Source organism: Mesoplodon mirus (assembly GCF_964341445.2).
Source record: "Mesoplodon mirus genome assembly, chromosome: 5".
Lineage (NCBI taxonomy): Eukaryota > Metazoa > Chordata > Mammalia > Artiodactyla > Ziphiidae > Mesoplodon > Mesoplodon mirus.
This window is the reverse complement of record NC_138980.1, coordinates 150,307,289-150,322,913: the sequence shown is the minus strand read 5'-3', so window position 1 is coordinate 150,322,913 and position 15,625 is coordinate 150,307,289. Positions and strand designations below refer to the sequence as shown.

General features: G+C 36.5%; 1 protein-coding gene across 3 annotated transcripts in view; it reads right to left on the bottom strand.

Annotated features, from left to right (window-relative positions):
* C6 (complement C6) overlaps window positions 1–13,537 on the bottom strand; it is an 86,152-nt gene extending 72,615 nt beyond the window's left edge. The window contains exons 1-5 of one of the 3 annotated variants that reach the window (XM_082622351.1): window positions 12,961–13,235; window positions 11,793–11,857; window positions 7,044–7,206; window positions 5,177–5,333; window positions 3,753–3,897 (exon numbers count right to left, since the gene is read on the bottom strand). In XM_082622351.1, coding sequence (XP_082478477.1) covers window positions 3,753–3,897; window positions 5,177–5,333; window positions 7,044–7,186 — 445 coding nt within the window. In that variant the 5' untranslated portion in view covers window positions 7,187–7,206; window positions 11,793–11,857; window positions 12,961–13,235. Of the gene's footprint in view, window positions 1–3,752; window positions 3,898–5,176; window positions 5,334–7,043; window positions 7,207–11,792; window positions 11,858–12,960; window positions 13,236–13,419 lie in introns of those variants that run through there. The other 2 variants (XM_082622353.1, XM_082622352.1) reach the window with 2 other exon arrangements.
* Window positions 13,538–15,625: the final 2,088 nt, after the last annotated feature.

Sequence of the window (15,625 nt, the reverse complement as noted above, 5' to 3'; positions counted from 1 at the left end):
GAAGAGTGCCGTTTGAATCCTTTATCTGATGTTTGAATCCTTTATCTGATGTTCAACAACAAGGAGAGGGATTAACTGGAAAGAGGAAAGAAGGAACTTTTTGGGTTTATGGAGATTTTCTGTACCTTGATTGGGGGTTGTTTACGTGGGTGTATATATTTGTCATAATCAAATTGCACACTTACTATCAGTGTATTTTACTATACATAATTATTACATATTTTAATGTAGATAGTCACTGTTTATGATTACTCTTAATAATTGTTTCACTGCATATAATTTACTATATCTAATTATTTTTTTGGACAAATTAAATGCCTAGGTACTACAGTATTAGGTAACAGTTTGAGTGAATTTAGAAAATAGTACCAACTCCATGTACCCAGACAATCCCCTTCTTTTATAAACTTGATGAATTTCATAAGGATCCTAGGAATCAGCATGTGCCTATATATTACTGAAATTGAAATGCTTTATGTACAATGACAGCCCGTCTCCTTCCCCTCAGCCTCTTGCCTATAGTCAGGGATGCTGGCATCTGTACCATTACGTACGGGTCTCACTGACAATGATTAAATGTTTTACTCAGGCTTATCTGGTTACCTATTTTAAATTGTGATCAACATCTCACTACAGCTATGCATGACTATTTGGACTAACTGAAATGCTTGGGGAAATTGGGTATTCTGGTGAATTAAAGTTTTGTACTAATAGAGAGTTCCCCAGAAAGTATTTAGTTTTTTGGTTAATAACATTCAGTAAGAAGGTAGAATGTAATGAAAGTAATTAAGTCCTCCTTTGATTATTCAAAATCTTGTATCGAGACCATTATTATAGTTCTGAGCATCATAAACATACAAGACTGAAAATACAGAGGGAATTGAATTCCTGTCATTCCCAAGACATAACCTGAAAGACGCTCTGTTTTTAAAACAGCACATCTCTAGTTTTTCTGTTTGCTTTTCTTAGGGCAGAGCAGAATGGGTAATTTAGTATGCAATAGAGATGCTTTTCCTAAAGAAAAAGAAAGGACACATATGACAGTTTTTAAAAGTTTTGAACCTAACACTCACAAATTTGAACAAAAGCTAATTTTTGATACAGTTACATTAAAAAATATCCTATTTTATCAGGTGGAGATAGGGGTACACATGTAAGGTACGGTTCTCATTAACCTAGGTTTGTGAGCAGGGTACCAGATATGTTAGGAATTCTATTCATTTGGTACTTCCAGGGATATTAGAGAGGATTTATTAGCAAGGGTAGGGATGAAAGCAAGAGGAATTCTCTTCAGTGATGTTTAGGAATGGGTGGCAGGAGTGGTATAGGTCTGTGATGGGACACAGCTGAGAATGATTCCAGGCCTTGGAAACACAATGGAATAGGAAGCACAAGGGGAGAGAGATTGTAAGCCATAAATATATCCTATACCAAAGAAGGAATGGGAAAAATGAAGAGAAATTCGGATAGTACAGTATTTGTAGAAGTCAGCATGCTTTAGCCAGAACATGCATATATATATTTACACCTGGAACTATGTAGTCATTTGAATTGTACATGATTTTCCTATTTACTTGAACTGATTTGTGTTACTACAATGGTATATTATTTTTATAACTAGTTGCAAATTCTCATCTTTATGCTTAAAGTTACAACTTTGAGAGAGGAGTTGGCATAGTGTATGGGGATTATCCTCATGGGTACTTCTCAAAGATCCATGTATACATTAAAGTAATATATTTAGTCTCGGGGGACTCTGAAGATGCAATCATGAGAGAGGAAAGGAAAAATAGACATTTTTTGATGTTGTTGTTAATTGAGCCAAACATCATTCTGAGTATCCTGAGTCAGACAAATAATGGTCCATTCAACATTTTATTCCCTTTCAGAGTGGCACTAGTGGATGTTTCTAGGAGAGCACAGTGGTGTATCATCTTCGGTGGAATATTTAACAACCAATAGGCCATGGCACCGCTCAGTCAGAATGGATTCCAACCTTATTTGTGCCAGGGATTAGCTAGTTAGTTGTTGGATCCTAAGAAGATCTAGGGATTCTTGGTGAAGGGATCTGGACAGTAGGGCAGAGGTCACTAAGAGACCTCAGGGTAGCAGCTGCTTACCAACCATTACAGATGTATTTCAACAGTTCAGTTTCTATCACTAGTTATGGACATATTGCTGATGAACTAGAGATCAGCTGTGCCTATACCACTAACTTTCCTGAAATCCCTCGTTATGAATTGTTAGCTCATGGATGTATCTAAAGCCTTCTCAAACTTGTGGATATTTTTGGCCTAAACAAAGCTCTTTTGTAATAAATCTCATAGATTTATCATCTATTGAATAAAAGAGTTCTTCCTGGTAATCTGTTCTAAAAACTACCCTTCAAGGTTCAAATAGTTGTGCTTCAGTTCTAAATTTTTATCTTAATATTCTGGTTATAACGCTAACGTCTGCATTCCCCTGAGCCATTGCCATCAAGATTTTTCTTATATTCCCTCTTTTGTCAATATGTGACATGACCTTATTTTTGTAGGCATAATGTCTATCTCCCTACCCACGTCCCACCCTCACATCTCAGGTTTGGGGGATGAGGCACAGAGGGAAAACCCTGACACCAGCATTCCTGCCTGACATTCAGAAAAGACTGGCAAAGCTGAAGGCAGCAAGCAAGGAGTAAGAAGAGAGAAACATTAGACCCAAGTCTGGGGTCAATTTTCTATAGGAATTTGAAATCTGCTATTTAGTTCTAAATACTTTTCATTGTATCTCAGAGTACACAGAAATGATGGGATTTTATTCATCTGAACTCTAATTTTAACTTTAAATTGACTATTTATATAAGAAATCAGTGAACTATGGCCCATGGATGAAAACTGACCTGCCACTTGCTCTTGTAAATAAAATTCTATTGGAACACAGCCATGCTCAATTGTTTATCGACTGTCTATGGCAGCTTTGACGCTAAGATGCCAGAGTTGAATAGCTGCTACATAGACCGTATGGACAGCAAAGTCTAAAATATTTACCATCTGGACTTTTCCTGAAAAAGTGTGTAGAAATCTCATCTAGACCGTTCAAATTGTTGAGATTTGGAGAGCCATTAATTAGCAAGAGAATACATAGATTAAGTGGTATATTCAAAATTTGATTATAATCTAATGATACTTAAATAGCAAAATTTACAAATCTGAATGAGAATTGGACTTGAAGGGAACATTGCCACCATTTAAATCATTTTCAACCTCTTCTTCTGCCAATTACCTTTGGAGTCATTCAGTGGACCACAGCAGAAAATTTGTCACAACATCTCTAGTCATCCCCTTGACATACTATCTTAGCTTTAATATTCTTATCTTAATAAACTATATTAAAATTTAAAAAATCTGTCACTCCCTTTCAATTGCTTATTCTGATTCTAGATTTGTGCTTCTTAATAGCCGATTTTTAAAAGTCTCTGCCTCTTCCTCCGTTTCCTCCTCCTCATTCTCTTCCTACTGCTGTATCACAGTGTAGGAATCTTGGAGTGGTACTTGATGAGCAAATGAGTCAAGTAAGTGGTCAAGATGATTATAGCTTGAAAGCTATAATTTTACACATGAATAGCATGTAATTGGTAGCATAACACCCCTGTCCCCACAGGCTTAAAATATGGTGGGACTTCTCTATCATGACTTTCACTGGGAGTCAATTGGAATAAATTTATTTAGTCATTTTTAATGGAGACTGAACATTTTCCAAAAATACATTACCACTGTCACAGCGGAACTTATTCTTGCAGTCAACCTCTTCAATTTTGCAGAGCTTAGATGGGATGCATGGTTGAAAGGTCATGAGGGGCTCAGTACATGGTTGTCCTCCAAACTGACTGGGGCGCAAGATGGACCTAACTTTAAACTGAAAGAAAAGGAGAGAAAGGTGAGTAACAGAGGCTGGGTCAAAGCCAAAAACTATCTAAGAAAACTGGGCTTCTCAATCACAGTAGTGATTTTTCCTATAGTGGCGTTTGCTGAATTAAATAATGACATTTTCCAGTTCTATTATTGTGTGTCCTTAGGGAAGTCAATACTTTTTGGGTCTCACGTTTCCAACCTGTAAAATGAGGAACTGGGACAAAAGATTTCTTAAGATTTCTAACTCTGAAATCATATGATTCTAAATTGAATAGAAATCAAATGCACACGTATTTACTGAGCGTGTCCTGAGTGCAATAAATCTTCCAGGTAATAACAGTAGCTCTTTTATTCCTCAAAGATAGTGTGACATGATAAATGTGAAAGGATTTGGGGGCTCTTTTGCATGAGGAAGTCACCATGGAAACCAGGGCTGACACATTCTCCACACTTTAAAAGATTTTAAACAGGCAGTAGTAAAACAAAGAGTCAGAGAAGGAAAGAAATAGGACAGGATTAAAAAGTACTGACTTTGAAGTCAGAAAAATCCAAGTTCAAAATGTAGTCTTCTATTTATTAGTGGTGTATTCTTGGGCAAATTACTTAACCCCTAATGAGCTGTCACTTCCTCATCTATAAAATGGGTAGAAAAACAATGTGATGTGAAGTTTGAAGAAGGTGATGTACGTAAAAGGCCTAGAACAATTTCTCTCAGAGAGTGGGTGCTCCAATAATGAGTTCTTTCTACTTCCCTAATGTCTGAATGCTTAGCCCCTGACCTGACTGGGGTTCACATGGGCCAGTGTCCTTACAGGAATGAGCTTGAGATGGGTAAATATTGCAGCTGGGAACAATAAACAAATAGAGGGACTTTCCCATGGGGAGAGGGAAATTAGAGGAAAGGCAAGGAGTCATTTTAATTAATACCCCCCATTTCTGTCTGATTTTAAACCTTGGACTGAAATCCCCATTTTTTAGCACTTGTTTTTGCTTTGTGAGCTCTCAGAGGGCACAGGCAGTGGAATTCAGAGCTGGGCGGGTGCAATACCAATTCTGAGGGGAAGAACATTGTTTTTGGTGTTCACATGACAATAAGCCATGCAAAATGAATCCTCTCTCCTCCCCAACATGTTGCTAAATGGAATTTTCCTTCAGTGGAAGCTGGGAGAGTTTATTTTCAAATATTGAAGAAATTCAGCATTTCTATGACTGTTGAGTCTGTCAGGGAATTCGAAAATTTTACTGTGATTCCTATTTCCTGAATATACCCACATATCACCTACCTGTTTTTCAACACAAGGGTCACAGTCTGACCATGGTCCATAATCTCCCAGGAGGCAATTGATAGGACAAGTTTGCCAGTTACATTCTCGGGTCTCCTGCTTGGTGCAAAGCTGGTCGCAAAAGTTTTCCAGATAGTACTGATTCACAACGATTTGTCTGTAACAGTGAGGAAAAAGCTGCTTAGAATGAGTGTATTCATTGTGGCTCCAGCTCCATAAGAACAAGATCATTGACTCAATTACAGTGAATACAAGGAAAGAAGGTTTTCGTGGAAAATCAGGCAGTGTGGCATGCGTGCAATTCTTACCACTTACTGGAACTCAGCACAGGGTCCATAATTTGTTGGGCCCTATGCAAAATGGAAACGGGTGGGGGGGCCTCACGTTCAAAGCTTATTAAGAATTTCAAGAAAATGACTGCAGAGCATTAAGCCAAGCACAGAGCCCTTCTCAGTGTGCAGTCCTGTGTGACTGCATAGGTCACACGTCCATGAAGCTGGCCCTAACTGAATTCCTGGAAGGGACTGAAAGGGAAAGAAAAGGAAGAAGAAAGTTTCTGCAAATTGCTTAAAAGATGACAACACAGGGTGATAAATACAATGATTGAGATAGAGCCAGAGTGCCATGGGCCCAAATATTAAAGGAGAAAGTGACATGAGAGATGCATTTTGAAAAATTCATGTGAATTTCCCAGGCAAGAAAGGGAAGGGCATTCAGAAGGAAGATCATATGCAAAGATTAGAGGTGGAGAGTATGACACGTCCATGAAGGGACTTGTGGGATGGACCTGAGAAGTGCATAATTGAGAGGGATGGAATATATTGTGGTACTTTATTTGGTAGGCAGTAGAGAACCACGGAGGGACTCTTGAGTACAGAGTATTATAAACAAATCTGTTCTTACGTCCTTCGTGGATGGTTTATTGGGACAGTCAGTTGGTGATTTAATGACACTCACACTACATATGTAAAAATAGTTTTCTAAAATAGATCTCAAAAAAGTGCTATAACAGTTAAAACACATTAAATATATGCCTTTCTCCTCCAAGTCATGTGTGCATCTTCATGGAACAGAAATATCTAACAGATTTAAAGAAACTGTGGGAGATGAGTAGTCTGAATTGATGAAAAGGCTGAATTATTAAATGTTATCAAGTAAACACAGTTTCTTGCCTTCTGGTCAATGACAACAATCAAGCTAATAGCTAGCAGTGCTGCTCAATTGAGGTCCTGTTAGACTCAGTTGAATGAATAGAAAATTCTCCATAATTAACTCTCTAACTGTAGGCAAGCAGAGTTATGTGCTGATTGAAAAAAAGCCTGAGTAGTGATTCTAAGCAAGTTAGTCAACTGAAAATATTGCACAGATTCTTTATTAAATTTATTTGAAACACCTCAATTTTTATGGAGAACAAAAGTAGACTCCATTTCAACCTTATGTGGGAAAGACCTCAAATTCCATCCAAATTCATGAATTCTTTTCAAAATTAAAAAGAAAAAATTTGCGGATTATACTCTGCAAAAACTATACTTTTAGATATATTTTTTTCCCATCGCTTAGTGTGGCACTTTTCTTTTTTTTTTTTTTTTTTTTTGCGGTACGCGGACCTATCACTGCTGTGGCTTCTCCCGTTGTGGAGCACAGGCTCTGGACATGCAGGCTCAGCGGCCATGGCTCATGGGTCCAGCCGCTCCATGGCATGTGGTATCTTCCCGGACCTGGGCATGAACCCGCGTCCCCTGCATTCGCAGGCGGACTCTCAACCACTGCGCCACCCGGGAAGCCCTAGTGTGGCACTTTTGATTTTGCTAACTCTGTCCTTGAGGTTTCACAGGGCACAAAGAAAAGCTACAAAGTCCACACCCACCTCTGTCTGGTCTGAGTTCCAGTATTGCAGGTTTTTGAGCAGCTGGACCACTGAGTCCATGGGTAATGATCACAGAAACAGGCTTGACCCTTGTCAATCAGAGCACTCAGCAGGATTAAATATAAGATGGAGTGTCTGGCCATGCCTGGAGAGCCTCCAGACCCTGAAAAGAAATGATATTAAACATACCAAACATCTGTGAGGTAAAACTTTACAGGTCATTCTCAGTTACAACCTCAAATATGATCTTAGAAAACATCTTGCCTTCCTTAAGGCAAAGTAACACCTGTAAATTCACATGCTTATGAGTATAAATGTTATTTCTAAAGATTTTTAGGGTGGACATTCCCACAGTTACAAACCCCAGTACTAGTAAGTTTCTCTGAACTGTCAGTGATAGGCTACAAGACAAACTAAGTAGTAGTATATTTGTATCTCATTTCATTCCTAAATGGACATTTTTATATAATCTTATACTTTTCAAAATAACTGCTTATTGTGTGTGGACAGTGCCCTCAAGTAGTACCTAGTACTACCTTTCAGTTTTTCATACTTTTCTGGGCCTGGAGAAGGACTTTGGAACCTTTCTTTTTGAAGCTCTATTTACTTTTCTGGCACCTTGGAAGCTTGTTAAAGAGAGTTCACTGTCCAACTATCTCTACTTTTAGAGTCATGGAAGTTAGAGCTGGAACGGATCTTTGAAACCTTCAGATTAAACTCCCTCATTTTATGGATGATGAGATGGAGGCTTAAGCAGGAACAGTAAGGTTGAGACTACATGACAAGTAACAGCCCCACCCTCCTCATTCTTGGATGAGATGCATTCCTTCATTGAATTTCTAATAACGCTAACTATTGTTCCTGGAGCATCTAGGTGCTTGGAACTCCACTACCCAGAACACAAGAGGATTTATTCAGATGTGGCTGAATGCCAGAGAAAACTTGGACCAGTCGTTCCTCATGTGCTGTGGAGCCTTGAGGATCTGTGTGTTATTGGATGGAAACTGCAAAACCTTTATCTGCCCTCCCAATATTGCCATTTTGATTTTTGTATCTCGAAAAAACACACAACCTGGTTAAATATGTACAGAAAATGCTGCTGTAATTAGTATTGTAACTTCCATTTAAAGAAATATTAATAGAATGTCATTCACCTAATTTCTCTGTGTCTCAGTTTTATTATCCATAAAATAGGAATAATAATTTTACCTTCTTCATAAGGCTTTTGTTAGGATTCAGTAAGAAGAAAATTCATGTAAACTGCTTAGAACAATCCTTGATATAGAATCATCACTCAATAAATATTAGTTTTTCAAAAGAGTAGTAACACTTGAGTGTTTCAAAGTTAATTGTAGCTATCGGTCATGAATTTTTCAAAATTATGGGCTCCTCAAATTACAGCAAGAATCATATGAAAATTTAAAATATGTTTTGATGTTAAATAAGACCATTCATGTTTAACATGATTTAAAATACAGCTTTAGTTACTTTTCATCTTACAAATAAAATCAGATCCCTGACCATCTTTTTTGAAATTAAAATTTCCCACCAGTGTTTCCTATCCTCCTTCACTGCTTTATTTTTCTCTGTTATTCATATCTTCCTAATATATAAATTACTATGTAATTTAAATAAATATCTCCTCTTTCCTTTCTCCTTCTTCACTAGAATATGAACACCAGGACAGTTGATCTTTTTTGTCTGTTTTGTTCATTTCAGCATTTAGAAGAATGAGAGCAAGCATACCATGTAATGAATAAATGTTATAGAATTGAGTCTAGGAAACAGTTTAGAAACGGGTTTTGATGAAATCTGAATAATGTAATTTAAGTCCATAATTACAGCCACTTCTGTAATATTATTCTCAAAATTTCTGCCAGATTAAGGATATTTCATAGACTAGAAATGAACTTGTCTGTTCAGTTGTCACCCATTGTTTCAGCAAGAGTGATAGTTTGTAGCATAACTAGTTTATTTCTAGTTTGTTGTAATAGTTGATTGAAATAAAAAACTAGATCTCTTGAGATTCAAATTTATTTTTAGAACACCATAATGTATTAAGTTATTCTGCCTCTTATTTATTTGATAATATTTATTGTGTTCTAAAATATATAGAAATGCATGAGGAAGAAAATTAAGATGATTTATTATATAACCAACCAGAAAAATTCTGCTGACATTTAAAAAATACATATAATATATGCCTGCATTTGAAAATTTTAAAAAGAACAGAAAGAAAAATGTAACACCTGAGGTCCCTTCTACCTATAGCCAGAACCTCTTCCTACACGTAATCAGTTTTCTCTTTTTATAGGTAGCAAGTGGAGGGAAAATTCTTCCACACATCCCCTTACACATATACATGTATGCATGTTCTTTAAATATATACACAAAAAAGAAGTATGATGTATATTACTCTATACTTTGTTTTTCACTTCACAATATACTTTAAAGATATTTCCATATTAATAGATGTATATCTACTTCATTTTTTTTCCCTTAGCATTCTTTTTTTTTTTTTTTTTTTTTTTGCAGTACGCGGGCCTCTCACTGCTGTGGCTTCTCCTGTTGCGGAGCACAGGCTCCGGACGTGCAGGCTCAGCGGCCATGGCTCACAGGCCCAGCCGCTCTGTAGCATGTGGGATCTTCCCGGACCGGGGCATGAACCCGTGTCTCCTGCATCGGCAGGCGGACTCTCAACCACTGCACCACTAGGGAAGGCCCCTAGCATTCTTTTTTAAAAAAAAATTTTATTTATTTATTTGGCTGCATTGGGTCTTTGTCGCTGCACTTGGGCTTTCCCTAGTTGCGGCGAACAGGGGTTACTCTTTGTTGCAGTGCATGGTCTTCTCATTGTGGTGGCTTCTCTTGTTGTGGAGCACGGACTCTAGGCACGTGGGTTTCAGTAGTTGCTGCATGTGGGCCCTAGAGTGCACAGGCTTCAGTAGTTGCGGTGTGTGGGCTCAGTAGTTGTGGCACATGGGCTCAGTAGTGGTGGCTCACAGGCTCTAGAGCACAGGCTCAGTAGTTGTGGTGCAGGGGATTAGTTGCTCCATGGCATGTGGGAATCTTCCTGGACCAGGGATTGAACCTGTGTACCCTGCATTGGCAGGCATATTCTTTTTTTTTTTTTTTTTAGATGTTGGGGGTAGGAGTTAATTAATTAATTTTTGCTGTGTTGGGTCTTCGTTTCTGTGCGAGGGCTTTCTCTAGTTGTGGCAAGGGGGGGCCACTCTTCATCACGGTGCGTGGACCTCTCACTATCGCAGCCTCTCTTGTTGTGGAGCACAGGCTCCAGACGCGCAGGCTCAGTAGTTGTGGCTCACGGGCCTAGTTGCTCCACGGCATGTGGGATCCTCCCAGACCAGGGTTCGAACCTGTGTCCCCTGCATTAGCAGGCAGATTCTCAACCACTGCGCCACCAGGAAAGTCCTATTATCTACTTCCTTATTTTTAATGACTGCATAGTTTTATACTGTATAGATGTATGATACTGAATTTAACCATTATTCTAACTGTAGACATTTAGTATACATACATAATGCAATAAACATCTTTATATTATATTTTAGCATACTTTTGTAGTATATCCATGGGACCAGCAAATATTCCTAGCAGTAGAATGGCTCAGTCAAATGATATAAATTTTTAAATGTTTATAGATTTTGCCAAATTGCCCTACTGAAATATGGCTCCCTCAAAAGTCTCAGAGGATGAGTTAAAATTATATTTTAATGTGGTTACTTTATGTTTTTTTTATTTGGATGGAAGGATACTTCAGTTAAAAAATTGAGTCTCCTCATTTTATAAATCTTCATTCAAGCCAAGAGTTTGAGATCAGATATAGGAATTCTTTCTCCAAAAAAACTTTTTTTTCTCCAATATGCTCAGAAGTTAGAGCATTTCTTCATAATAAATCAGTAAGCATTTAAATTTTTTTTAAATTTTTAATTGAAATATAGTTGAATTACAATGTTGTGTTAGTTTCTGGCATACAGCAAAGTGATTCAGTTATACATACATAACTGAATATATATATATATATATATATATATATATATATATATATATATATATATATATATATATATTTACTCTTTTTCAGATTCTTTTCCATTATGGTTTATTACAGGATATTGAGTATAGTTCCCTGGGCTATACAGTATGACTTTGTTGTTTATCTACTTTATATACAGTAGTTTGTATCTGCTAATCCCAATTTCCTAATTTATCCCTCACCTACCCTTTTTCCCCTTGGGTAACCATAAGTTTGTTTTTGATGTCTGTAAGTCTGTTTTTGTTTTGTAAATAAGTTCATTTGTATCATATTTTAGATTCCACATATAAGTGATATCATAGGGCATTTGTCTTTCTCTTTCTGACTTACTTCACTTAGTATGTAAGTCAGTAAGCATTTTTAAACTGTCCTACAAGCTCAGCGAAAAGTGCTAGAATAAAAGCAACTAAATCCCCTGACATATGGATGAATATACCCTTCAATTTAAAATGGAATTGACACACATTTGAGTATCCATTGAGTGAGATAAAAAGAAATAGAATTCATTATCATTGTCTGGGGAGGGTAGAGAGAAAGTGAAGATGCTCCCCATGATTTTTATCCAAGCTTTTTTATCCAACTCATAGATAAGCTTCTACGGCCCTAAGCTATTTCAATCATAAAAAAAGAGAGGCTCCTTTAAAGACCACTGCACTTGCCTGCCAATTTTATTTCATTGGTATGTAACTCACCTTTTTTGGTTTTCTTCAGCAGCACAGAACCATAGACTTTGGGACAAGAGTGTCCAGAAATTAGGCTGTGATCAGACCAAATACATAGTATGAGTCCTGTACCCTATACATCAGACCCAAGTTGAGATTGAATGGTTTTCAACTGTCTTCAGGGCCCTTGGGAGCTGAGGCTCCTAAACAATGTGAAGTTTCCCTGTTAATCACTAGACAGACCACCACCCCATCCCCCCACTCCCAAATAGGATCTTCTCATATAGGAACTGCTTCAGCAAGGAAACTTAAAAGAGGGGTTTTTGATGTTGTTTGTTTTTCTTATTAAATTTTGAAAAGATAGATATTTTCCAGAATAATTCAATTGTAGAGAAAACAAATTCTTAAAGTATTTTTTGGAATCAGCATGTAAACAATAGGTAGAAGTTGAATTACAGGAGATTACTAGTTCTCAATTCTCAGCAGATGCTCTCTGTTTTAACTTCCAAAAGCTTGAAAAATATAGGTGGATTTTATTCCAATTATAACCAAAAACTGCAAGAACAGAACTCATGTAAAATATTCTGATCTATTCTTTGGCTATAGTATTCTGAGACAATTTGGAAAATGCTAAAATGAAGATGGTAATGCCAAAGCTTCTTATTTGAGGAGATGCTAATAAAAGAGCTAATGGGTAGCTTCTCTTTCTATAAAATTTTATTGTTATAAGGACAAATTGTTTTATGTTAAACTGATAATTTTCATTCAAATAAAGAGAATTATTTCTCTCATTTTTTTATTAGCATAGCTCAGCATCTAATATCAAATGCTTCCTTATAACATCTCTAGGCATTTTAGAGATATCTAAAATTTCATGCAGGCATTATACCCATTACCATACAATTTTCTTATAAACATGGAACAAAAAGAATGTTCAGTGAATAGAGGAAGATAGTTATGAAAAATCTTCCACTGCAGTAACATAGTAGGAGAGCAGCAGTTCTGCAGTTTTCTCATAATTGTCATCCCCTCTTGAACTCTAAAAATTAGTGATCCCATTGAACCATTGAAGATGGCTTTTGTGAGCATTTGGAGAATTCTAGCACTGGATGAAATCCATTTTATTCTGACCTGTCTCCTTCCCACCTCCTTGACTTACATGAATGACTTGTCCCTAAGGCAGTTCAGCATATCTTACCCGACAGGTTCAGAGGATGCTCTAGTTTGCCCCCAACTACAGGTTCTTCCTTTCCATCTTCTTGTAAATGTCTTGAATCTCTTATTTTTTATTTTTTCCTTCCACACATGCCCTGGAAGCTCAAGAAATTATATTTACCACTGCTAGGGCAGGCTAGGGAGCTCTGGCACATGACTAGTCTTTGGCTAAAGGGTATGTTTGTTTTACTTTTAACTGTAGCTTAGCTCACAGAAAAATTTGATTTCACCAAGGCAGCTTTCTGGAAGGACACTTCTTTAAGAAATATAAATATTTTGTTTCTTTTGAGGATTAAGCAAAATAGTTATATCTTATATTAAAAGAAAGACAAATGGCTGTAAGCTCTTATGTTTTTTCATGCATGAAAAGGTAAGTTTGTTAGAAACATGATATATGATTTTGAAATATTAAGAATACAAAGGAGATCATTATGTCACTCACCTTAAACAGAGTCTGTGGTATCCAGGGAACTAATCTGCAATGGCTAAGGAAACAATAGGTACTCACAGTGAAAAGGGTTTATAAGACAATCCAAACAAGTCTTTTTTCCCCATTGCTAACTAACACAAGGTCATGTCCCAGAGATCTAACAACACCTAGAGTGCTGTTAAAATAAACATTCCCTAGAAACTCTGGACTATGCAAATGATCTCTTCAATCAGCAGTAACCCTGCAACTCTTCAGAGTGAGATATTGCACAGGGTCCTGATTTTTCAATGATTTTCCCATTCAAGGAATATTGTAATGGGTATTGCTACTGAAAAGTTTCTGACTTCATTTCGAAAACCTTTTAGAATAAATTGTTTAAAATTGCCTTCCCCCTTTAGTAATTTGTCCATTTAATTAAAAAATATCGATTTTTTCTGATTATATAATATTTATTGAGAAAGATTTAGAAAATGTGGAAAAGTATGAAGAGGAAAAGTAAAATCTTTTTTTTTTTTTTTTTTTTTTTTGCGGTACACTGGCCTCTCACTGTTGTGGCCTCTCCGGTTGTGGAGCACAGGCTCCAGACACGCAGGCTCAGCGGCCATGGCTCACGGGCCCAGCCGCTCTGAGGCATGTGGGATCTTCCCGGACCGGGGCATGAACTCGCGTCCCCTGCATCGGCAGGCAGACTCTCAACAATTGCGCCACCAGGGAAGCCCCTAAAATCATTTTTTATAAACAGACAAAACCACTATTAATATTTGGAGTAAATACTTCCAGTCATAAAATATGTATGTGTATGTGTCTCTCTGTGTAAGTATACACATTCAAAGGAATGTGTATATATATATATATATATATATATATATATATGTATGTATATATATACACATATATATAATATAAAACACGATATATAATTTTGTGACAGCATGTCATAAAATAAAAAGATTTAAATGCACAGAATTTATCACATTCCACAGTTTATAGAACCATATCGTCATTGGTCTGTGGAAGATCTTTTACTTTATTTCACTATTTTCCCCCATGATCTTGTTTCATTTCTTTTCCCAGATTAGTTATGTGTTACTGTATTTCATGTTTGTCCTTACATATGATTATTTAGATATATATGTTTATATCCTAAAAATACAAAGTATCATTTTCCATGTGTATTTTTGTAATTTACACAAATGGTATTTTGCTAAAAGTTTTATTTGATTTCTTACATTCTTCATTCAACATTATGCTTCTGAGCCTTATTCAGTGCAAATCTACTGGAACACAGACATTCATTGTATCAACTACATTTTATTTATCCACTCTTTTAGCAGGTATTTTTGTTGACTTCAACTTTCTGCAGTTATAAACACAATTTGCTCTTTTCTTGTGAACCTGTGAGAAAATTCCTAAAGACTTCCAGGTTGCTCTTCAAAAAAACTATACACATTTACACACTTACCAGCAGCCTATGTGGACTTCTTATTAGCATGTTTTGTTAGCCAACCTACTGGTGTTACCTCTGATGCATGTAAAGTGGTATCTCAGGATTGTTTAAGTAGCATGTCTCTGATCAGTACTGAACTTCAGTAACCCATTCTCACTAGACATTCTGGCTTTCTATCTGTGAATTAACAGTTCATATTCTCTGATTATTTTCCTATTGTGCTCCTTTATACTTTTGTTGCCTGATTTTCAGGTGTGCCCTGTACATTCTAGACATTAGTGTCTTGTAAGATTTGGATTTTACAGATCTCTCTTCTCTCAGTCTGTCACCTATGTGTTAGTTTTATCTATGGTATCTTTGATTGATGAGAGAATCTTAATTTTAATGTAATTTAATTTGTCTATTTTTCCCTCATAATTTTTGCTTTGGATAGTTTTTCTTTTGTGTAAGAAATCGTTTTGTTTAAGAAATCTAAAGTCACAGATATAGTTCTAAATTTTCTTCAGTTAATCCTATAGTTTTATATTTCAGAAATCCTCTTTAGTTCTCTATAGTTACACTGTATTTTTATAAATGGTATGAGGTAGAATAAAGTAAATGAAACAAAACCCAAAACACTTGTAGTTAATATAATAGTTAGTGGAAAAATATTGAACCTTTTCTTCCTAAGGCCAGAATAGAGTTGCCCGTTATCACCACTTTTTTTTTTTTTTTTTTTTTTTTTACGGTACTCGGGCCTCTCACTGTTGTGGCCTCTCCCATTGCAGAGCA